This window comes from Onychostruthus taczanowskii, unplaced genomic scaffold, assembly GCF_017590055.1.
Source record: "Onychostruthus taczanowskii isolate IOZ18803 unplaced genomic scaffold, ASM1759005v1 scaffold113, whole genome shotgun sequence".
Taxonomy (NCBI): Eukaryota; Metazoa; Chordata; class Aves; order Passeriformes; family Passeridae; genus Onychostruthus; species Onychostruthus taczanowskii.
Genome location: NW_024497963.1, coordinates 1,423,258 through 1,446,969, shown reverse-complemented (window position 1 = coordinate 1,446,969; position 23,712 = coordinate 1,423,258). Strand labels below are relative to the sequence as shown.

Below are 23,712 nucleotides of genomic sequence, written 5' to 3'. Positions count from 1 at the left end.
CCGGCCCCGCGCCCCGCTACCTGCGGCCGCTGCTGCCGGCGCTGCTGCGAGAGCCGCCCGGGCCCCGCCGCGGGCAGGGACGGGGAAAGCGAAGGGAAAGGGAAAGGAGAAGGGAAAGGGGAAGGGGCGGGCGCGGCGCCGGGCGCTCGGCCCTGCCGGGCGGAGACCGAGAGCCGGGGCGGGCACAGCCGCCCGTCACAGGCCCGGCCCCCGGCCCCGCTGCCTCCATCGCTGGCTCGGGCGGCCGCGGGCGGGCGTGCGGCGGAAATCCGGCACATGGAGGCACGGCCGGCGTGCCAGCCGGGCAGCCCTGCGGGGAACGGGCTGCGGCCTCCGCCCTCCCGGGGGCTGCGCTGTCGGAGGATGCTTTGCTCAGATAGTGCCCTAGAATTTATTTGTAGTGTTTTTTAAAATGTGTTTCTCACCGCCCCTCTCCCCGCTCGATACAGTACCGTATATGTGTGATTTTAAAATTGAAATTAGAGCTGCGTGTGCCGTTCAACGCATTGTAAGCTCCACTGTATTTCTTGCTTAACTGCACCATAAACGTTTAAAGGGGGGAAAGACCTTTTGTAGCCGGAAGATAACGGCAATGCCAGACTTTGTTCTACTTAATGGCTACAAGCTAGCCCTGCAGTAAGTCTTCATTGTAAGTTTTATTTGCACTGTCTTTAGTAATTGTAGAAAAAACCATGCCCCATGAAGCCGTAACCAACAAACCAACTCCAGGTCCTATCACAGAGGGCTGCTTTCCCAAGAATCCGGACAAATTCTGTGGAATTGTCAGGGAGAAAGTTCACTACTTCAGGACAATATTTAGCTGATTTTCCATCATAATTTTATAGTACAGCAGCACTTTTTTTCCCTCTCTCTCTCGTTCCACAACTTTGGTTCATTAAAAAAGGTAGTATTTCAAGCAGAAAGAGCCATGAAATTTATAGAAAGCATGCTCAGAGACAGCAAGAAAATGATGTAGTAATCATCCTGGTCATTCTGAACTTTGAAGCCATTGACACTAGAAATCAGGAAATTTTTTCAGGATCTGCTCTGCGTGCTTATTTTGTTTTGTAAGTATTGTTTAGAACCAACAGAATTATCTTCCTCTGATCAAGTCTGCCAAATATTTAAACATTTCTACTGTAAGTCAATTTACAGCCATTCTTCTTTTGCTTTTCCGTTAGTTTTTGGTGGTTTTTTTTTGTTTGTTTGTTTGTTTTTTAGCAACAAGGCAGGTCATACATTTGTGGGAATGCTTAAACTAAGAATGAAAACTAAATAAATATGTGCCTTACCATGGGCAATAGATTTACCTTCCTTTTCTCACTGCCACATCCTAGATGTCATGTGTTTGTTGAAATGAACACAATGTATACGTACAGGAAATTCTACAGTGTAGATAAACACCTTGAGTGCCTGCAGGTTTTTGTGTAAAGCAGATAATGTACTTACATTTCTAAGAAAGGGGATGCTGTGGAAGATATTTCCTGGAATAACAGTTCTACTTCTCCACTACTTGTAAAGAGGCCAATGCAAAGTAAATTCTACAAGAACAAGCAGTTACAGAAATGGTTTAGAAAACATAATCAGTGAAGAGCTTCAGAAATCCCTAAGAAGGGGGAGTTATCTTAATTCTCCCCCACTGCATAGATGTAAGGGATTTGTAATGTTTCAAGTATGAGAATACAGAAGAACTAAAGAGCTTCCAGATGGATATTAATATCTAAAAGTTGTATTATAAAATGTAAATTAAAAGTCACCAAACTGTAGCTTGCAATCAGTAATACTGATGATTATACCATAACTGTATTGTTATAATACTATTGCAATCCTGGCCTCTTACTTGCCAAAATAACAAAAGGATATTTAACAATATTCTGTTTGCTCATTCTGTTCCAACTAGATCCAAGTAGTGGAGTGTTCCTGTTGGCACCAAGTTAGCAATAATCCCAGCAAATGCCAAACATCTACAAACGGGAAATGGTTGGAAGAAACTTACAATTCAGTTTATTTGTGTTTTCTCTTGGGTTGTACTTCAGAAAGAGCTACCATGAACTAGAAAAGCAGGAGGACTCACGTTCTGCCCCAGTAAATTTTAAGTCTAAACCTGCAGTGTTTTGAGTTGCTGTTCAGCAACCTTGTGGCAAACAGCAAACGTGCCAAATTTCTGGGTTCTCACTTTTCTCAACTTTTAAACCTTTTCAGGCTCCTGAAGTTTTTGCTTTTGGGCAAAAAAAATCTTGGCTTTACCAGTTGTGAATTTCATTAGCTAGCTAATCTTAGGTCAGTTTACTGGTGTGTCCCTTCCTGGTGTGACAGCTCTTCTCCAAACATGCCTCGAGGGGATGCAGAACAAAGGCTCCCTGTGGTGCATCAGCTTTCCGCAGCAGTTCCAGCCCTAAACACTTGCCAGAGATCTAGGACAGAGTGACTGAATCCCACTGCCCTGTGCCAGGGCTCTGGCTCCTTTTCTCCCAGCTCCCAGGGCTGATCCAACCACCACAGGACCCTCGGTGCCCATCCTACCTGTGATCACACAGGTTATTTATGGGGGAGCTCTTGTGCTTTGTCAGCTGAAGGGAGGAAGGTGTTTTAGCCCAGTGAACAGGATAATACCTGGATGCCACATCCTACCACAGAGAGCTTTTCTCCCAGGTTTTGCATTAGAGAAAATGTGAAAAAGCTGCATGACACAGCATTCTGTAGTGTTGCATCTAAACCCATTTGTAGTTCCAGCCTTTATTTCAACATATTTGGCCCAGGGCCCTAATAATAACACGAAGAAAATGGCAAAAGATTGCTTGTTTATGTAACTGTAAACCATGCTGATACCAGCAGTGGGTATCCTGGCCATACTCTCTCTTTTCTCCCCAGCAGCACCAACTGACTTTATTTTTTCCTGAGAAAGATGGGAACAAAAGCTCCAGCAAGGCCAAGAAATATGCTGTATATTTAAAAATAGTTTCAAGATATGTTTTAGCTTATGTGATGGAAAAGCAAAAGTCAATCACCTGAAAAAAAGCTGATTAAGGCTTTCACTCTTATTTAAATTAGGGAAAAAATTCCTACTAGTTTCATTATGAATTTCAAATTTGCAGTTCTTCAGCATGGTGCCACCCTAACTGCATGCAGACTTACAAATATTTTGACTTAATAGTTTCATATTTCTTCACAACAGTTACTTTGATAAAACTTGTATTAGCAGTATTTAAACTAGTAATAACAACTAATACTAATAATTTCATACACCAGTAAGAAATGGCAGTAAAGTATTTCAAATACTTTTTGACTCAACCAGATTTCCCTCTCTCTAAACACTGGTTCAGTGTTTGGATTTTCTATATTCATATTTCATAGAAGTCAAATAAAAGTGACTAAAGAGTTTAACAAAAAAAAGTTTATTACCAAAATACAATATTAAAGTCAATACGTGACAAACTCCTGTAAAGCAAAATAAATTATTCTACCATTGTACAGTATTCCAGAAGGTAGTTAAAGTAGTACTACAGACTTTGCTTCATCCTTCCAAAGAGTTGCCTATCAGGAACACAATCCTAGAGAGAGCTTAAGGCATGCAGCTTAATGTGCTGGATAACTTTATAAAACAAAACTCATCCTATTTAATAAGATACAGTATCAGAATTAACTGCAGTCTTTACATGTCAGTTTTCTAAATTTTTTTATACTTTGGCTATAAAAGCAGTGCCATAGTGTTACAATACCTTTTCTTAAAAAAATACATGTACCCATGTCCATGAATATCAAATGCAAATGTAAATTTCTATTAAATATATCTTAACAAATGTTACTTTGAGCACCAACTGTACATTTCTTCAAATGATTAAATAAGTGCTTATGAAAGAGGAAAATACAATAACTCCAACTGAATCCCACTCTGTTTTTCCAGGTCAAGCATAAATCAGGAAGATGAAATATGCACCCATTTTTCAGCACAGCCAAGTATGAATTTTGCTCTTTAGTGGAAGTACAGGCATTGCAAACAAAGCTGCAAGGTACAGTTTGTATCACAGAATAAAATCTAATTTAAACAAACAGCACGTGAATAGCTGATCACCTGCTAGTGCTGCGACCGAAGAGACAAAAATAGTTTAAAAGCTTAAAGAAAGGGGAAATTTGCAGTGTTAGTGACTCTGAAATGTGCTTAAAACCCCTTACAAAACATGCAACCAGGCCAGCCATACACTTTCAAAAGCAGATAACCTGAGAAACAATTTGCTTTCAGAAAAACTAAGTCTATAATTATTTCACATGCAGGACTTCTGACAAAGTCCCTGGGAACTGTGAGTGGGTAACTAACTGCAAGCAGCATGGAGACAGCTAAAAAAAGTAAATCTCTGTGCATATGGGAAAGAATTCTTTGTTGGCATTTGTCAGGACTGATAATGGTTTTTAGAGGCAAGTAGCTTTCTGTTTTACAGGAACACATGGTCAAAAAGAACAGAGCAACAAGATGGCAAAGAACAACTGTGAACAGACACATCCTGCTCAGGAATCCTGACGCTGATTCCCGGCGCACTGCACAGAGCGCTGCTCGTGTGCCTCCACACACACCAGAGCTGCTCCTTTGGATTCAAGGTTATTGCCTTCTGAAATTTTCGTTCACTGCCATCTCCTTTTTAGCTTATGAATGCAAGTTTTTCCTTTTTTATCTTTCACTAGCTGAGCAACTTGAACAGAATTACACAAAAATAACAGAGTGGTAAATATTGTTTCTGTGAATACTGACTGGTAGTTTAGCATTACTAGGGATCTCACTATCCTTTAATTTTTCAAACAAATGGGATTTCTGAGTAAGAAAGTTGAGATACATTCCAGATGACATAGTATTTTCACATTAATTCTATACTGAAGGTAAAATAGCAGTGTCAGTAAGACAATAAACTTTTAATGGGATATTTATATTACCTCCTCTGGAATTTGGGATCATGTAAATAAATAATGTGTTTTTGAAATGTAAAATGCAGCTGTAGGAACATGAAAAATAGCAATTAACTGAAAATAATGTATAATTAACTTCAAATACAGATTTAAAGTATCTCAAAAATTCAACACAAAAATGCTTTGACCTTATATCCTGACTAATTCTTCAAGTCAAATGTGTACTTTCTGCTATCTAATTTATAAACAAAATAATACTATTTAACCCAAAAGAAGTAGTCAAATTGACGAAATCTCTTGCAAACAAGTATCAAATACACTTGAAGTCTTGGTGCTTTTATTTTACCCTGGCCTCTACATTTTGTGCTGCTTCATGAAGCTGTGACTTCTGTTACTGTTTTCTTTTCCTGGTTGCCACTTCCAGGCAGTGCTAGCACAATACAGACACTCCATGTGCCAGCCTCTCACATTTACAGCTGCAGCAGCTCATTTCTGCTGCCAGAAGGGTGCAAATAAAGGAACAGAACCCACTGTTTTCCTAAGAGCAAGGGACTTGGTAAGTACTGAGCTACGAAAAATCAGGTCACTGCATGCCCGTGTCAGCAGCAGCAAGCTGCTGTGCATCTGCCATTCACTAGCAGCAGGAATACATGCCTGAACTAGGAAGTTTAAATCTGGCTGCCAAAGGCCTTCTCTGGAACTGATACTACACTTAATGAATCTTTCAAGAAATTAAGTAGCCAACTTAATCAATAACCTCAACAAAGTTGCCAGGAACTAGCCAGTGTAATAATATTCCACATTGATATACAGATGAGTATCTTCTGCTGCCAACTGCTGTAACTGTAAAACCAACACACAAAAAATCCCCACACTGTCAATTTAAAAGCTGAAGAGTTTTAAAGGGTGCGATTTCTATGTGTTTCTTAGTCAACAAAGTAATCTCTAATTCCTTTTATCAATCCATACTATAGGCACTAGTAAAATTTATTCAGTGACTGGATAGAGTTTTGGCTTAAGACATTGTTTACCATTTCTTAAGTATGATTTTCTACAGGAAGATTATCTTGCAGCTCATTATTTCCACAGTTACAGCTCTGACAGACAAGTGGGAAATTTGACCAGTCAGTGGCATTTCAAAGATTGCCAAAGCACGTAGGCGTTCTGAAAATCCCAATTTGTGCTCACCTACATCTTTTGGAATCTACATAGATTTAATCTGCATCACTTTATGGCAATTTTTGTTAATATCTTGTTCTCATTAAAAACATTGCTCATCCATACTGCAAAATAATCACCAAATATGGAAAGTGACATTATAAGCTTTTCTTTTTCTAAATAATTTGTTTGAACATGTCAAGAAAACCATGAAGAAACAACTGGTTATTGTTATTAAAAATAATCTGTGACACACTATGAGTTGAAAAGATAGCAGTTTTGTAGTTAGGATCCAATCAAACAAATAGTTATTAACAAAATGCTTCTAGGCCCTTCACCTCCTGCTGCTGTAAATCAATGGAAAGGATGGCAGTCTTTGTTGGAAAATGACTTGAGAGTTTGTAAAGCCTCAAAAATAGACTGGGAAAAATGGAACTCCTGTGTGTGAATATGACACACACATGCCCTGGCCCACCTCCCCTCTCCCCACCTTCCAGGGAGGGGGCTTTACCAGATCATATTGTAACAGTTCTACCTGATCTGTTGCCAAATCATCTTTCAAAAAAAGAGGGTAAAAACCTTCTTTGCTGAATTACTTGGAAAACAACAAAGAGGGAGGAAGAAAAAAGCTTTTCAAGTGATTCAAAGCTTTCACACCTTTGGGTTTTAAAGTACTGTGCTAATGCATTATTACTGACTGGTACCTGACAGGAAATGGAAAAAACCAACAATCCTATATTCTTGGCACCATGTAAAGAAGTAACAGGTTAAATTGGATCGTTCTATTCTCCACACCTTATATTTATCTCTTAAATGATTCATCAGTCCCTGGTTCAAACACTGTACTCCTACTGAAACAAGAACTCAGGATGGGAAATCAAGTTTTGCTTGCAATTCTTCTCTTTAGCAAGTTTCTCAGGCAAAAATTAGCAAAAAAAGAAAATATTCACTCTAGGAAATCCTCTCTTAACTTACTGCTTCACCTAGTTTGTATTCTGAGTCGTGCTGTGGTCCTTGTTTAGAATGATGTTTATGATTTCACCCTCATGTTCTTTCATATGATCCAGCAGATTTTCTTTGTTGGTAGACTCAAAACCACAAATGCAGCAGCAGAAGAGAAGAACACAGTATTCTGTGCCAAGATGGGGTAGAGTGGAGTTCTTTTCTAAACTGCATGAGGTATTCATCAAGGTAGGTTTTTCATTTTCATCAGAACCTGAAATTTCATTTGTAGTCTGGTTAATGGACTCTGTAAAAGACACCAGGTTGTCTGAACTTCCTAGTATAGGTACTGTACTTTCATCTGCGCCTTCTAATAAGGTTTTGTCAGTCAGCTGTCCTTGAAACCTGAAATAATAATAAAACCCAAAACAAATGTTAAAATATACAGCTGTTGCTTTTAGATGGGAACTTTATTTTGGGTCAGGGTTGGGTCTTTTGAAAGATAATAGGGCTTGACAGTAAATCAGACATACCTACTGCTTTGTGAAATTGCATCATTAATAGCCTTGTTCACTTGTTCATAGTTGTAATTTTGGTCACTTGCATGTTTCCACATGTGGGACTTCAGGGATGGAGGATGGCTACATACATATCCACAGAGAGAACATCTGGGGGGAAATGGAGAAGGAAAAAGAGAACCATTTAAAAGGTAAATTTTATTTGTTTAGTAATGGTTTAGTTCTTCCAAAAGGATGAGGAAGCAGAGAGATCCATGTGAACCTTCTTCTTGGTCCCATTTTCGGTTTCATAACTGGGTCACATTAGTTTGCAAAGTTTCATTCTGAAATGTAAGACTATTTTTAGGGTCTGAGAACTTTCTAATATATATATTTTCATTTCCTAAACAACTGAATTGAAATCTCATCTGTTTGGCCTGATGAAATTGTGTAAACACTGCAGAAATGCAGTACTTCTGCTGAGTGCAGAAACATGGCATTTGGCAGAGAGGTGGTGAGCTCTGAACCAAGCAGGAATTGTGTAATTAGCACTAATTATGTCAATTGAACGAAATAAGTCTTTCCTGGTATAGCAGGTATTAGTTTATTAAGGATCAGAGAGTTGTTGAAGTTGGAAGGGACCTCTTGAGGTCACACAGTCCAATCCAGCCCCTCAAGCAGGATCAGCAGGCTGCTGAGGGCAGTGTCAGATTCTGAATATATTCACAGATCAAAATTCAGACAGGTGATAATTTTCTTCATAGAGTTTTCAATCAGCTCTGGTACCACAAGACTAAATTTTCTATTTCCCTGTAAAACACCATCTTAGGCAGTAAAGAACAAAACCCTGAAGAATAAATCCTATTGACAGGGAGATGTAGTGTATATTTATGGACAGAAATAACCCAAGACTGATCAAATCCTGTATAACCCTTTTCATGCACGAATATACATCAGAGGAGGTTTTTTATGTGTTTTTTAAGATGATAAATTAGTCACCTCAGCATGAAGGAGATGAGTGATACTGCATGACATCACTTCAGAGCAGGATCTGTCTTTTTGTCTTTTGGATAAAAAAGCTCTTTTGCTCAGCTGCCTGCTACTTGGGAAGGCTTCAGTTCCCCAGATCCCATGGAAAAGATCAGAATCAATTGAAGGTGACCTTGTGCTAATAAATTACAACTAGGAATGCAGCTCTGCTCAAGCAAGTGATCCCAGTGTGTTACTGTGATGAGTCTGTTAAAATGACCACAATGCAAGTCAGTTTTTGTTAATTTTTAAGACGTTTTCAGAAATGTAACCTGGAAACACAAGAAGGCCTACATAAAACCACATTATACACCACAATTCAGTAAGGTTTTATGACTTTTCTTAATGACAGTAGGGTGTAGTCCTTAAACAGCCTGCAAATAATCATACACAGCAAACTATTTCTGCTCAGCAGAAGATTGCAGAGAACAGCAGAAATCTCCCAAGTGAGGTGAAAACACAGTACATTACCTTGCTTATGGAGCAAGGTAATTCTGTCCTGCTGGGCAACAATGGGTGTGTCCTTCTAGATCACTCTTCCCTACTGATTTGGAATGTAGGATTCTGTTTGTCTCTTTTCCTTCAATTTGGAGCCTTACAAAGAAAATGGATGCTTTCAAAGATAGGTGAGTCTATTCTCAGATTGGGAATCCTAGTATCTCTAATCAGGCTGTTACAAAATACATCATTAGATAAAAGGCAGACCTTATAGTTAATTTTATACATAAAATCAGGCCAAAATAATTTTTTTTTTAAACACAAAGGTCAACAAATAATCTTAATTTCATTTAATGTGCCCACTAGTCTCACCATACATACGATTTTCTGTGCCACTAACACTGCTTGGTCAGTGATTTGGGAACACAATCAATGAAGCCACAGCCCAATGTCCATTTTTAGTCCCTTTAAAATATTCTCATTTTTTGAAGCTCATTAATTTACTCAGGTGATATACTAATACAAATTACTTTGCTGAGAACAGTATCTTTTGAGCCAAATACTGATGACTATTTTAGCATACAGTTCAAATCAGACACAGAAACTCCAGTAGCTTTTAGTATGCTGCACTACAGTTAATGATCATATACTTACAGTATATGCAACTTTCTCAGAGAAACAAAATTATTTTCCACTGAGTTCAGTAGTAGAAGTCTTTCAATTCCATAGCATGACCTGCCCTACTGCTTGATTTGTGCTGAATTATTAAACGTCACTGTTCAGGTGTAGTCTGCATTGAGACATTGAGGAAACAATTCTCTTGGAGCTTTGGATAGACTAATTCCTTGGGGTCAGGGACCAAAGTGTGGAGGCTTCCAATAATCCGTGGTAATACCAAAAGCAATACTGTGGGAAGTATGACAGCTGAGCAAATACATCTTAATGCTTCTAGGAACATTTGGAGAAAAATGCAGTGGAAATACTTTCAAGTTGTAGAAGCAGCTTTTCTTGAAAAGAAACCTCTACATGAGTGTGCTTTATTTAGACTTTTCATATTGCCCTTAAAATCTTTCACTAAGAAATATTCAGAATATTCCCGATTTTCTTTCCTTTCCCTTCCCAACTTCTATTTTTTGTTGCAGATTAGTAGTACACATATTTGTACCAACTTTCTCATACACCTATAAACCACCCATATCTATGGACAGACTACAAGGGACACTCATCCCTTAATGGCTATTCATACTAAACCTTAACTAGGTGATGCCAACCTGGATTCCAGCTGACAGTGCAAAGGCTGTGCCTAGACTGAGATATTAAAGAAAGCCAGGGAACATTTCTGGATACTGGAATTTACCTATCTATAATGTTAGATGTTAGAAGTGTCATGGCATGGTTTTGGCTCATACAATCTCCTAAACAACTCCAGGCATGCTTAGGTAATTAACACGGCCCGGAAACTACTTGCAATAGGCAGTTTGTGTGCAACCAGCACATTCTGGAAAGGAAAAGCTAAACAGTGTCCCAGAGGGAAGTCATGGACATGTTTAATCAGCCAGCAGAAGCATGGCCTGGAATGCCATGGCAAATCCATCAAAAAGTCCCACACAGCCCCAAACAACTCTGTGGAGCAAAGAATGACTCCAGGAGGGAAGGGAACAGGATCTGAACACTGCTTTAACAACAAGACCCCGGTGTCAGAGCTTTTGCCACGTGAGTTACATACTTGAACTGTTCCAAGAGCTGCACTGCCTGGTGCTCCTGGGGGTGCCGCCTCATGTGGCACTTCAAGCTATTCATATTTGTGGTGGCGAAGTCACACACGCGACATCTGAAGAGACAACAACAAGTGACTGATCTGCCCGTGCACTGCTGACCCTGCTGCAAGCCCCAGCAGCCTCCAGCAGGCAAAGGTGCCTAGAAAGGCTACAGTGAGGACTAACCATATTTACACAACTCCAGGTTATGACATTAACTGTTCTTGGGCAGTGAGAATCTTTGCAGCCCAAAAAAGCCTCCACCTTTCAGCAAGCATCACTAGGCTTACAGATTATGCTTCTTCCTGAGATCTCTCTCGTGCCCCCTCCTGATGTGGGTAAGCATCACTAAGGGCAAGGGAGGTGAGGATGCAGGTGGCTGGGTGCAGCCCTTCCCAAGGCACAATGTGACCCTAAGAGCTGCAGGGGAGTGTATGTGCTCTACTTAATACACCAGCAATGTTCTCATGACATTGTAAAAGCCAAACCAGTAATAAAACAGCAAGTTTCAGGGCTTTGTTGCTGAAAAAGTAGTCAGTGACAAGATAAGCATATTCAGATTTTAGTGCCCTAAGCATGTCACATCATGCCATTCAAATTTTTCTTTTTTTTTACTTCTGTCACAATATCTTTCTATAAAACCAATACATAAAGCAGCGTGGATCTGAATTCAGATACACGGATTTAGATCCCAAAGTATTACACAAATTCCTTATTATTCATAAATATCAATATACTACCACACAACCTTCCTGTATCTACCATATTAAAACAGAAACCATCAAGCTCAGCTAAAATTTTTATGTATTTGTTTGAACTTTAGTTGTTTCTTTTTTCTTTTATGGTAAAATGTCCAGTCAGAAAGTATGTTCTGTAGTGTGAAATAGTTTGAAACTGCCTCATACTTAGCCTGAGAATATATTTTTGAAAGGATTGAATTGTGCAGTATTAAAATCCAAAACATATCAAATCTACAAAAACATATCATTTAAGGCTCTACAGCTTAGTTTCCAGCAAGTTTTGTCAAACAAATAATAAGGTATGTTTACAGCTCTCTAAAAGGCAGCAATGTAGCAGGTTGCTGTTTGACACTATGGAAGGCTTGAGGAATTCAGGTTTCAGAAGGAGAAATACCATAATTACTGGATCATTATGGTTTTCAGACTCTGGCTCAAGTATCCTGCCAGGTTTTCAGATTTGTCTAAGGGGTTTATGAAAAAATAATAAGAGAAGCAAGGCAGATGGGTTGCTTTGTATTTAGTATGCAGCAGTGTGTATCACCAATGGAAAATTTCCATGGGTTCCTAAATCAAAACAGTCTGCTAACACCAATTTGAAAACTACCACGTACAAGACACTCTACAATATCTGCTGCTCCAACCTCACTAAGTAATAAATAATGGTAATAGTGAAGGTTCTGAGGAGAAAACAATCTATTTGTATTCCACACTTGCTCTCTGAGTAAACATCTTATGAATTTTTGCTGGTGTTATGGGATATCATTATAATGCACAAATCAAAATACAACACGTCTTCAGGGTTTGTTTATTCACACGAGAAAGTCCCTGGCTTAGCTCAGCCTTTCAGGGTGTTGTTTCCAGAATTTACACTAAAGACAGAAGTTTACATTAAAGATCAGCTCAAAAAATCTATTGACTCAGATCTATTTTCTAGCCACTAGAGAGGGACAGAGATCCACCCTGCATAAGCACAGATTGAATTTGGGGGAATTTATGCAGCAACCAATAAGAAAATGCAGGATTTATTTTTTTGCTGGGGACCTCAGCAGTAGTATTACATGTGGTTTTAGGTACTCAAGTTCCTATATAAATCCATATGATACCCTTGTAGAAAAATTATAAAATATGATCCTAAGTGAGTATGTTACTATTGTTAGAAACCAGTGAAAAAGATGAGGCACTTGGTGACAAGGGCAGAATTTTTCCACGCTCTCTAGCAGCTGATGTATAAAGCAGTAATATGACAATGGAGAACATTTTGCAATAAAGCAAATCCAAAATGAAGTTAGGTGTGCAAGGGTTTTGAGAAATATATTATTACTGTTGGCCAAAGTCCAGTACCATAACAGAATTATCTTCCACTCCACATGTGAATGCTTCAAACTGAAAACAGGCAGAAGACTGCCACAGCAAAAGATGCATTCTGGAAAAATTAGCAAATCTTAATTACATGGTTTGAGTCAGCCAGCAAGTGTGTCTCCTTCAGCAATTTGCAGTAAAATAGTGTAACTGCAGCTCTTTTCCAGCAGCTCTGCCAAGTGCATGAGCAGCTGAGTGGCTGTGGCAGGGTGAGGCAGGCACTCACCTGTAGGGCTTATCCGAGCTGTGAATGCGGCGGTGATTCCGCACACCGACGTACGTTGTGCTCGTGTAGTCACAGACATCACACCTGAACAGCTTCTGGGCTGAAGACTTGCTTCCTATTGGAACAAAATCCATTATTTTAGAGAGCTGCACTCAGCATTGTAAGGCATTCTCAGATTATAATTTCATCACAACTGAATTATGAAACACAAATTTACATTTTAAAGTAAGTTTTGAATGTCGATAAATATTTAATACTTTTAAAGTATCAAATAAGACAACAGACACAGAGGTAATAAAGGTATGGTTTATTTTACCATACTGTTCTGCATTTGCCCTGCCATTTACAGGAATTATTAAAATTTTAGGAAAACACATTCTTTTTCTCTGTGTGGACATTTCCTTCTCCCTGCAGTTGGGTAAAGTCCTGTGTTACAGCAAAAGGTGATAATATGTGGGACTGCTGAACCCAGCAGTTTCACTGCATTGCAGAATGCATCAAATCAAAGGCAAAGACTGGGACTGAGAATGGATGAGTTTCAAACTGGCAAACACAGAAAAGAAAAGCAAAGACCTCCTGAAGCCTCTAAATCCTCTTTATCATCCAACATACACTCACACTTTCTGAAAGATATGAGATGATAAAAAAATAGATATTGACCAGATGTCTTAATAAATAATTTGGAACTTATCCAAATGACTAAAAAGCAATTGTAACAAAAGTAATTTTTTCCTTCCAGAATGAAAAAGACTATTGAAAAATTAATGGTTGCAGAGACAAAGGCTAATGACTCCTTACACAGGAAAATGTGTGCCCACCAGTGCACAGTTGGAATATTTTTGAGATATAAGTGTGTACACTTTAACAGCCCTGTTCCTGTTCCCTCACTGAGTAATGGGACTGATTTGGGTTAAGATATTAACATTTGGGAAGAGGGATGGTATTTTTTATGCAGGTAATTTTCCCATTCCAGCCTATCATGCTGTACCTCATGCACTTTTTTTTTAGGCTGAATTTTCTCATTACCAAAACAATTAAGAGTCATGATGGTAAAACTCTTTTAAAGAGACATTTCTTTTCCCACAGGCAGGCACTGAATTATGCCAAAAAGGGTTCTATATATATTATTCTGATGAATACAGTCACACAGCTTCAAGAGCAAGGAAAAATTACAACTAATTAAACTTTCACTCCAAAATTTAGCACTTTTGGTTCAAGATGCAAAGTAATTAGGTAAGGCTGATAACCCCAGAGGGTTATTGTGAAGAATATATAGTATATAATATAAAATAAAATAGCAGTCTGAGTGCAAAGATAGTGAAATAAAATTGGAATATTTCTGTGTGTACCAAGATAACTGAAAACATATCTCCTATATTTCATTTTAAAACATCGCACAGTTCTCACTCTTTAGCATTCTTATAAGAAATAATATGGAAGTAATACACAGCAGGCACTCTTTGCAAGTCAACCTTAAAGCAAAATGTATTGGAATTTTTCCTACAAAATGCTCAACATTTATTAGATTTGTTTTTCCTTTAATGTAAAAATTATCAGAACAATCCTAATTATTTACTTGAAGACTTTGGAATTTATATCTATGCATTATTCTTTTATGAAGACACATTCATGTAGAAGACCTCAAGTGGATCAAGGACACGCACTGGGCTGCAGATCCATGGGAGAGCAGAGGCTGTGCTCTGCTTGAAGGGGTTTTCCATCTTAAATTCTGCAGCTTTAGAATGATCTGCTCCCAAATGTATTTTCTGTTACGAATTTGGTATTTCAGTGGGCAGGCAGTTTAAAACCAACAGTATCTAATGAGATTTTTAAAGCATTATGCAAACATATTAGCTACAGCATAGTTCTAAGATGCTCACACCCAGCAGCACACACTTAGGAGCAATTATTTATACCAATCACTACCTTATATTTATTCCTTCCACAAAATGCACATAAATTAAAATACATCACATAATCTCTTGCTGTTATAAAATAGCACTCGTGTCCCTCACCCCCTCCACTGGCTTATTTCTTGTGGGTTTGGGGCCTGTTTTGTTTTCTGGATGGAGAATATCAGGTCTCCTACAAGTGAATATGGAAATGACAGATCTTTGTTGCAGCAGCAGTAACAGGTGCTCCTCTAATGCTGCTTATTACCCTATTCCTTCATTATTAGACATTTACAATCCTATCATATCCAGTGTCGTAATGCTCCTTTTAATTTATTGTACAACCATGATGAATAAAGAGACTTTTAGGACTAACCATTTCATAAACAAGAAATGAAACTGTTCCAGCTCAGGCATCTTTCACATAAACAGATGCTATGCCATAAACTTCTTTGTTTTGTGTCGCTTTATAGGGATGACATCTGTTTGACAAGAGATTGCTGTACTGCAGTGGTGCTGCAATTTGATTATAAATTGATTCTGAAATAATTTAAGCATTCCACAGTATGAGTTAATAAAAGTTTAAAAGGAGAACTGTTTTCATTCAAGCCACATTACTAAATTTCATGTAGGGTAAACAATTAAAAGTGCATGGCTGGAACACTTGTATAAGGTAATAGTAAGAAAATAATATTTACAAAAACATTTCTAAATTAATTGAAAGTAGGCAGATTTCTTGAACAGGGGCTTCCTTTTCATGAAAGTCAAATTACAAAATCAGGATATAAACTATAAAACAACCTCATTAAACATACTAATTTCAAAAGCAGATAGGACTACTGATTTTCACATTACCAGTCCCATTACCAGGAGCTGAGCTCAAAAAGTACAGTATTTCTCCAAACCTGCCACGTTTCAGGCATTGCAAGGTAGTTATTCCTGTATCGTGACATCTTTAGGCACACTGGTTTACAGCACACAAAACACTGTCAGAAGTAACAGTCCAAGCTGTGCTTGTAGATATTTGTAACTTACTAAAGTAACAATGTTTTATTTCCTATCACTTCCATTAAACATTTATGCTACTGCTTCTGCAGAACCCCCCAGTATGCAACAGGAAACGTTCCCACTCCCAGCAGACCCTCCCTGGCCATTTCCCTGGCTTTCAGTGGCTCTCTCAGGCTTAGGTCCTGTGGAAGTACTGAGCAGTACAGATCAATTTCCTGAATTTAAATGCCTTCTGCATTGATGAGAGCAAAAAGGAGCTGGGAGGGTACCTCAGGTACCTTCCACCTGAGGGTGATAAGGTAATTCACTTTCAACTTGTATACTGAAAGCCAGAAAAGGAGGCAGTGGGAGCTGAGAGAGAAGGGAAAGCTGGGAACTCCTTCTGGTCTGACACATGTCAAGTTGTTTTGGGCAAACCACTGCCCATCCACCCTGGCTCCTGCTGGTCAGTGCCTTTTTTCACAAGAAATTGCATCCATTTCAACCACTTTGCACTCACTGAGCAGCTGTAGAGGAAAGAGTAGAACACAGAAATTTCCACAGCAACCTAAGTACTATCAGAGTGCACATTTTGCTGTCTAAACAAACGAGGGAGCACAGATAGGACAGAAAAGAGCTTTGTGCACAAAATGGGAATACTTCAGCTCACAGTTGTTCAGAGACTATCTAATTACTAGTATTTATCCATAATGCTCTAAAATTGCAAAATGCTAATAATTACAGTGTTGCCTTCAAAATAAAAATGCTGTAAATATTTTCAGTAGCTGTAATTCACCAGAGAAGAGGGTGCATTCACACTGCAATGATACATAGTGGTTTTCCATGACACACAAGGGATTTTAAGGCCACATTTTCTCCTAAACTTCAGAATTTGGTTATTTTTCCCCCTATTTGATTACCTTACTGCCTCAAGAGTTTGTTTGGTTTGTTTTTGTTTTGTTCTTTTGTTTCTGTTTCTGTTTAGCAAACAAACCCTATTAAATTAGAAGCAGATACACAGTTAAACAAACACGAGGCTCTAAGCAACCTGGTCTAGTGGGAGCTGTCCCTGCCCATGGCAGGGTTTGGAAAGAGAGGAGCTTTTATGTCCCTTCCAGGTCTCTGTGAAATAGAGCCTCTTCTGTAGATCTCTATGAAAATGCATACCTACTGTTACCCAGGCAACTCTTACAGATACAGGTTGCATATTTAGAATGTCTTACATTTGTCTCACTACGGCTAAAATAAATGACTCATTTTGGACATTACCATAATTAAACAGAAATTTCTAAACTCAGAAGGGATGGCAATGTATGCATATTGTGACAGTAAACTACATTACCATGGTGAGTTTAAAAAAAAAGGCTTTATTTTGTTTAGGTCATTTGGAAACTACTATAGCTGCTGAAGAAAGGAAGGAATGAAAAAAAGATTTTCTCCTTAAAAATCCAGAATAATATTGCATATAAGTTGTTTTTCATAAGAAGGGTTTAATTACTGGGGCTAAAAATATATCAGCTAATAAATGCCGCCTCAAGACTGACTATGGTAGATTCTGCCCTCTGGAAAGAACATACATTTAAGGTTATGAACAGGCATGAAAGCATTTCAGCACAAGAGATCCTAAAACCAGTTACACAAATGCAGCAAACAAGTAATATCATGAATGAATTTTTGTAATTCCAAGTGTAAATATAAACAGTACCTTCTCTATCATCTGCTTCGTTGGAAACTATTAGTTTGTTAGCTGTGGCTGTGGAGAAGAGATCTGGAAGACTGTGTTGTTCTCTTTCATGGTTTCGCAGCTGGCTCTGAAAATACAGTTCCTAATGTTTAAATATACACTACAAACATACAGTGATCACTTGGAATATTGCAATCATCTTGACATTGTTACTCAAGCTTTAATGAGAACTGATATGAAATGCATGTTAACATATATGCAGATTATCCCTTAGGTAATTTTACTACAAACAAAACAAGTAAATATCATGGATTAGTAACATAAAGGACTGGTGAGAGTGACTGAGAGGATTCTATGATTTGTGTTTATTTAGCAAATAGATTTCCTTCTTTCCCCATTGCCACAGACAAGTGGCCACAGTTCTTCCTCCAAAATTACTGTACTCCAAAAGCAGTATGAGATTAGAGGCTTGTGTGAAAATTACCTCAATTTTCATATTGCCTACTGACTTAAGAATACACCAGTCCTGTTTCTACTTGCTTGGGGAGGAGAAAGACAAGAGAGCCTTTTGCCCTACTTGTATAGTTTTTCAAACTAGGACTAAATGACAAATGTGGCAAAAATTGCATGACCACCTCTTGCTTCCAAGAGGTTCAGCTGTATAGCTGGGTACTGATGCAATCTGTTCTGTATTCCTGAATACTGAGCTGAGTGCATAGGAACTCACTCACTAATGCTTAAAATAGCAATTAGGAAAATGACAGAAATATATTATTCTGCTCTGGTATGTAATCTTTCAAATCTAAGTTCTACAGAACATCCAAAGCAACAAAACAGCGGAAAAAATAAAAAAAACTTCTGCTTCAATGTTACCCCCAACTGCCACACTTACAAGAGGAAGGCATATTTGAGCATTCTTTTAAAATTTTAGCTATTAAAATCCTTGATGTTTCCCAATTTTCCTGCAGTTGCTATGTGTGGGCAGAAAAACAAAACAATATAATTATGTCCATAAGATAATTCTCAGGAAAAAAAGTTATGTAAGGAAGCAAGGTTATTTCAGTGGGTAAAGCAGAATAATCACAGTTGAACTGTATATTCAGCATGTGCTGCTGGCAATAATCCCTAATGGTAATTACAACGAAGCCAGGATGTCAGACTGAAATAAGTTAGAAAGAGGGATCACCAGCGATTAAAAAAGCAGTGAAATAGGTTATTTAGGGATTCTAGTGATGTGGGGGGATAGAATATAAGAAAATAAAGATAGTGCAGAGAGTAATTTCACCCCTAAGGAATTGCAGCTGGGCCAATTACCATAGATTAGGAACAGGCCTGTCTTGAACAGGCCACAGCAGTGACCGATGAGAAGAGTGCTGTAAAAGAATGGGCTGGCTGGTTGAGAAGGAACTGGAGTCATTTGGCTACTTTGGGAAGAAAAAAGAGTCATCACTCTGAGGAGCTGCCCATGAGAAAACACCAAGAAGTCAGGAAACTTTTGTGATAAGGAGACAACAGTACGGAACTTTAGCGATTATATGGCAACACAGAGAGGCACGGGGAAGAGCTCTACCTTGTAGTGGAAGGACTCGTCGCACTGCTTGCACTGGTACATGCGAGCTTTGCAGTGGTTGATCATGTGGCTCTCGAGGCCCTTGCTGTCGCCGGCGACGTGCTCGCAGATGGGGCACTGGTAGGGCTGGCGCTGGCGGTGCACGCGCAGGTGCTGCTTGATGTAGCCCTTGTTGCCGCTGCTGTAGTGGCACAGGCGGCAGCGGTACGGCCGCTCGGCGCTGGGCATGAACTCCACCAGGCTGCTCCCCGCCACGGCCGCCTCGCCGCCGCTTTGGCACTGCGCGTTGTCCTGCAGCTCCTTCAGGATGTCATCGTCTGAGGCGTTCTGGTCTGTCCTCTCCTTCAGTTTTTCAATGACAGTGAGCAGTGACATGCTGATGCCCATTTTAATTGGTGCTTCTGATAACTCCGGTCTGTCTTTCTTTATCTCGACTATTGCACATTCACTTTGGTTTAAGCCACCGAACTCCTCTGAAGGATCCTTAAGTGAGGACACCACTTTAGAATGAGCCATGCACGGGCCATCAGCTCCTCCCTGTCCTGCACCTGCATCCACAGCATCTTCTCCAGTCAGAGCCCTGAGGCTGGACCGTGTCAGCTCTGCAGCTCTAATTGGCATCGTAACGAGAGCTTCTGCTGCTAAGGAGTGCAGTCGCAAAGACTCTGAATTTGTCCTCCTTCGTGCAGGAGGCACATTTTCGTCAGCTGTTACATTTTTATTAGTGCTTAATTCGTTATCTTTCTTCTCGGTGTTATTCCATTCTATTATTACTTCTTGAATTGCATCTGAATGATAAACTTCAGCAGGTTCTTCACAGGTAACAGAGGACTCCTCTGAGATCAACTTTTTTTCTGTTTCAATGTCAGTGTTCATTAAGAATGGCTTTTGTAAAACACTTTCTTCAGCACCTGGCAAACGCTCTACTATGACATTAACGTGACCCTTTTTATTTGGACTACAACTGATGATTTTCTGTGCTGATGAAAGCAGGCTGTCAGTTATCATATTGTCTGGCTCTGTATCTGACACAGTCTCCTCTACAACCTCTGTAGTAGGAGAATGCACCACGGACTCACTCAATATCTCTTCCTCTTTTACATTTGTTCCTATGGGCGATTTACACGACAGCTGCTCAGAATTGCAAATCTGAAGCTGAAGAGAAGGCTCACTATGGATATCAAGTTCACTGTTTTCCAAAGAGAGGACAACTGCATCCACACTCTGAGGTGTGTGAGTTACAACTGTCTCTGACAAGCTGGTGTTTTCATTTTCTTCCTCAAAGATGGGGTAGGAGCAATCAACCTCCCCCGCGTGTTTCCAAGCGTGTGTTTTCAACATCCTCTGCTGACCGCAGGTGTACCTGCAAATTAAACACCTGTACATGCCATACTGCTCGTAGGTGTACCATTTCCTCCTACCCATTTCAGGCACAGGAGCAGACTGAGCTGGATCCTTACATTCCACATTTCCTGTCTGATCAGTCCCTGATTTGACACTTCCTTCCACTGGCCCTTGCAGAAATGAACTTGTGACGCTGACACACTGCTGCACTTTTTTCTGGATGCTGTTTTTACCACCGTTCTCGTGGTGATTTTGGAAATGGGATTCAAGTTCTTCTTGGCTTTTGGAGGCAAAATGACATTCTGAGCACATTAATATCACCTCATTTTTCTGCCCGTGTTGTTTTATATGTTCTTGTAGAGTTAAGAGCGAAGGCGATAGAAAATTACAGAGACCACACTGGTAGCACGTCACCTTTTTTTTGCTTGGTGGAAGACATTCAGTCACAAAATAATCTGCTTGTAACTCTTCAGTCTTTTTAGTAGCAATCACCGAGAGCTCGATGGCTTTAGCCGGGATTTCACAGAGCTCGGCTGCGTCCAAGGACTGCGCAGAAGCGTCGGCATGGGAACGTTTCTTCCCTATTAAAAGGCACCTTTGTGACTTCTCACTTTCAACTATTTTGCTCAGCTTCTGGATAACGTGGATCAGGGGGTCAGTTTTGCATTTTCTCTGCTCTTCGCTGCTCTGCAGTGTTGGGCCAATGACTGTTTCAGAAATGAGCACAGCCTCCTGCTCCCCAATATTTGGCATCAATACTGCAATGCTGCTTCCTTCTTCCATAATACCTAGGAGAATGGGGGTTATAAAAGTAAAGGTTTATACCTGCACAATAATGAAAATACAGCCCAGTGCTGTTTACATTGTGCTCTCTACCAAACATGGAAGCCCAATTCCACTAAACTAATACAAATGTTCAGAAGGGCTACAGAAATAGCCAGAGATATTGGGGACATTTAGTGGATGCTTTTCAATACAGCTGGAGAGAATAATTCCAAGAGAGCCTCCAACAGGCTGCCTCCAAGCTGTACAAGGGCCAGACAAGTATTTTCAAATGTAAGCTGAAGAACAGTGTTACAGCTATTCTCTTTTTCTTTACAAGCACTACACATCTGAATGCTAAACATTAAAATATCAATTGACAGTAACTGGTATATTGATGTTTAAAAGCACAGTAGGATATGAAAATATATTCCTAATGTGCTTTGATGCATCAGTGCTCCTAAAGCAAATGACAATTTGCAACAGTATAATTTACAAAAACAAGCAGTTTTTTTTCCTTGAAATGTTAGAAGAAAGTCATTCTGGCATTTACTTGCATTAGTCATTTCACTATGACTATTTTAAAGACCATTCAAATGTCAAATCATACTTCTCATTATGAATGTTGTTTTCTAGAAAAATTACTAATTGCATCTACAATTTCTTAATTGTAGGGAAAATCAAGCGGCACTGAAGTTATAAAGAGCAATTCTTTTCTGTTTTGAGGGGAAGCTACAGGCAGTTACTATTTCTAATTACCCCTCCTTTAAAAATATCAAACCATAAACCACAGGCAATAATGAGCAGTGTTTGAGGTCAAATTAGAAGCCAATATTCAAAAATGTACATGAAAACATACTTTGTGATGTGGGCAGAGCTGTGGGGTGGGGGGTGAAGGAGCTGGACAAAAGGTCTTACATTCAAATTTACTTCTCTAAAAATGTCTAGAAATAAGCTATTCAAGTGCCACTGTGTATACACACACATATATTTTATACAAATTTTATATACTACATCTAAAACTGAGAACATAAAGAGATGAGGGATATTTATCAGTCATCCTTGAAAAATTATACCAAGTTAATTCATGTGGATTTTTTTTTTTTGCAAGAAAGATACAGAGGCCAGAAAAGAATTTCAGAACTGGTCCTAAAAACCCATGAAATCCACTAATTTCTACTTGTGGATTTAGTGTACAGCATTACAATGCACAGAGACATGAGAGCAGGGTCTGTGGTGCCCCTTTCCCACTACAGAAAAATTCTACATAAGTTTATGTAATTTATGTAGAACTACATAAATTACCTTCATCTGCCATTCACCTTACAATTCAGCTTACCATCAGGGCTAGCAATATAAGAGATGTTAATTTTTTTGTATCATCTGCACCTCATGTTAAATACTTCAAGTTGAAAACTATTATTTGGAAACCACCTTAATTCAGTTATATAAAAACACTTTGGTGTTTGTTTCAAACTGTCTGTAACATGTTTTGAAACCACTGTGAAAAGTGAACAAACCTGCTTTTTCCCCTGAACGCAGATTTAATGAAATGCTCAAAGGAGTAAGGTCTACTTGAAATCTGTTCAATCTGAAAATGAGTTAAGGAAAATTGGTGCTACCTTAAATTACTCTTGGTACTTTTAAAACTTTTAAAGTAATGCTAAATAGGCAAATATTTTCTATACCTGAAAACAGCATAACAACTAAGATAAAAAGTCTTAGACAGAAGATCATAAAAGAAATGCACTGCCGTGTACCGGTGCTATGTCAAAAAAGCAAACAGAGAGAGGACCTTCACCTGTTCTGTGTGGGATGCTTGGAGCTGATCCCCGTTGCCAGATGCATAACTACAGTACACATGTGCTATGTCACTCTTTGCTGAGAGTTTAATTCTTACTGCTGCAGACTCTGGTTTTTAGAGGGACGCTAAGAACTGTACACAAATTATCACAGTAAGCTGGACGGGACCCACGCGGATCACCGAGTCCCGCTCCTGTCCCTGCACAGGACCGGCCCCAAGAGCCACGCGTGCCCGACGGTCCAAACCACCCACACAGTAATTAAAAAGCAGCGTCTGGGGATGCAAAAGAACGCGGAGGGGAAGATGCAGCCCCGAGCACAACGCCTCCGAGCTGCCGCTTCCAGCCCGGTGCAACAGGGCCGGCCGAGCGCCGCGGGGCAGGCGGAGCGACTCGCCCGGCGCGGCGCGCTGCCCCCGCGGGCAGGGGAGCTCCCCGGCCGGCCGGCTCCCCTCAGCCCCGGCAGCGGCGCCGCTGCCGCCGAGGGCAGGAGGAGCTGGCCCGCCGGGGCGGCGAGGAGGGGTGAGGAAAGGAGGGGAAGAGAGGGAGCGGAGGCAGCCCCGGGGCCGGGAAGGCTCCGCCGGGAGCCGCTGCCGCCCGCGGCTCCGCACATGGGCTGCGGCGCGTCG

At 39.8% G+C, this 23,712-nt stretch overlaps 2 protein-coding genes across 10 annotated transcripts in view; both read right to left on the bottom strand.

The window, feature by feature from the left end:
* The window catches only part of DPY19L3 (dpy-19 like C-mannosyltransferase 3), a 34,896-nt gene extending 34,630 nt beyond the window's left edge, over positions 1 to 266 (bottom strand). For all 6 annotated transcript variants that reach the window (XM_041426421.1, XM_041426401.1, XM_041426438.1 and 3 more), the window contains exon 1: positions 21 to 266. The gene's annotated coding sequence lies outside the window, so the exon portion shown is untranslated. The remainder of the gene's footprint in view (positions 1 to 20) is intronic.
* A 3,113-nt stretch (positions 267 to 3,379) lies between these two features.
* The window catches only part of ZNF507 (zinc finger protein 507), a 20,460-nt gene continuing 127 nt past the window's right edge, over positions 3,380 to 23,712 (bottom strand). Inside the window, exons 1-7 of one of the 4 annotated variants that reach the window (XM_041426347.1) lie at positions 23,083 to 23,644; positions 19,176 to 21,307; positions 17,627 to 17,732; positions 13,043 to 13,157; positions 10,687 to 10,791; positions 7,530 to 7,664; positions 3,380 to 7,401 (exon numbers count right to left, since the gene is read on the bottom strand). In XM_041426347.1, the coding sequence (XP_041282281.1) occupies positions 7,038 to 7,401; positions 7,530 to 7,664; positions 10,687 to 10,791; positions 13,043 to 13,157; positions 17,627 to 17,732; positions 19,176 to 21,302 (2,952 nt within the window). In that variant the 5' untranslated portion in view covers positions 21,303 to 21,307; positions 23,083 to 23,644 and the 3' untranslated portion in view covers positions 3,380 to 7,037. Of the gene's footprint in view, positions 7,402 to 7,529; positions 7,665 to 10,686; positions 10,792 to 13,042; positions 13,158 to 17,626; positions 17,733 to 19,175; positions 21,308 to 23,082; positions 23,645 to 23,712 lie in introns of those variants that run through there. The other 3 variants (XM_041426375.1, XM_041426356.1, XM_041426365.1) reach the window with 3 other exon arrangements.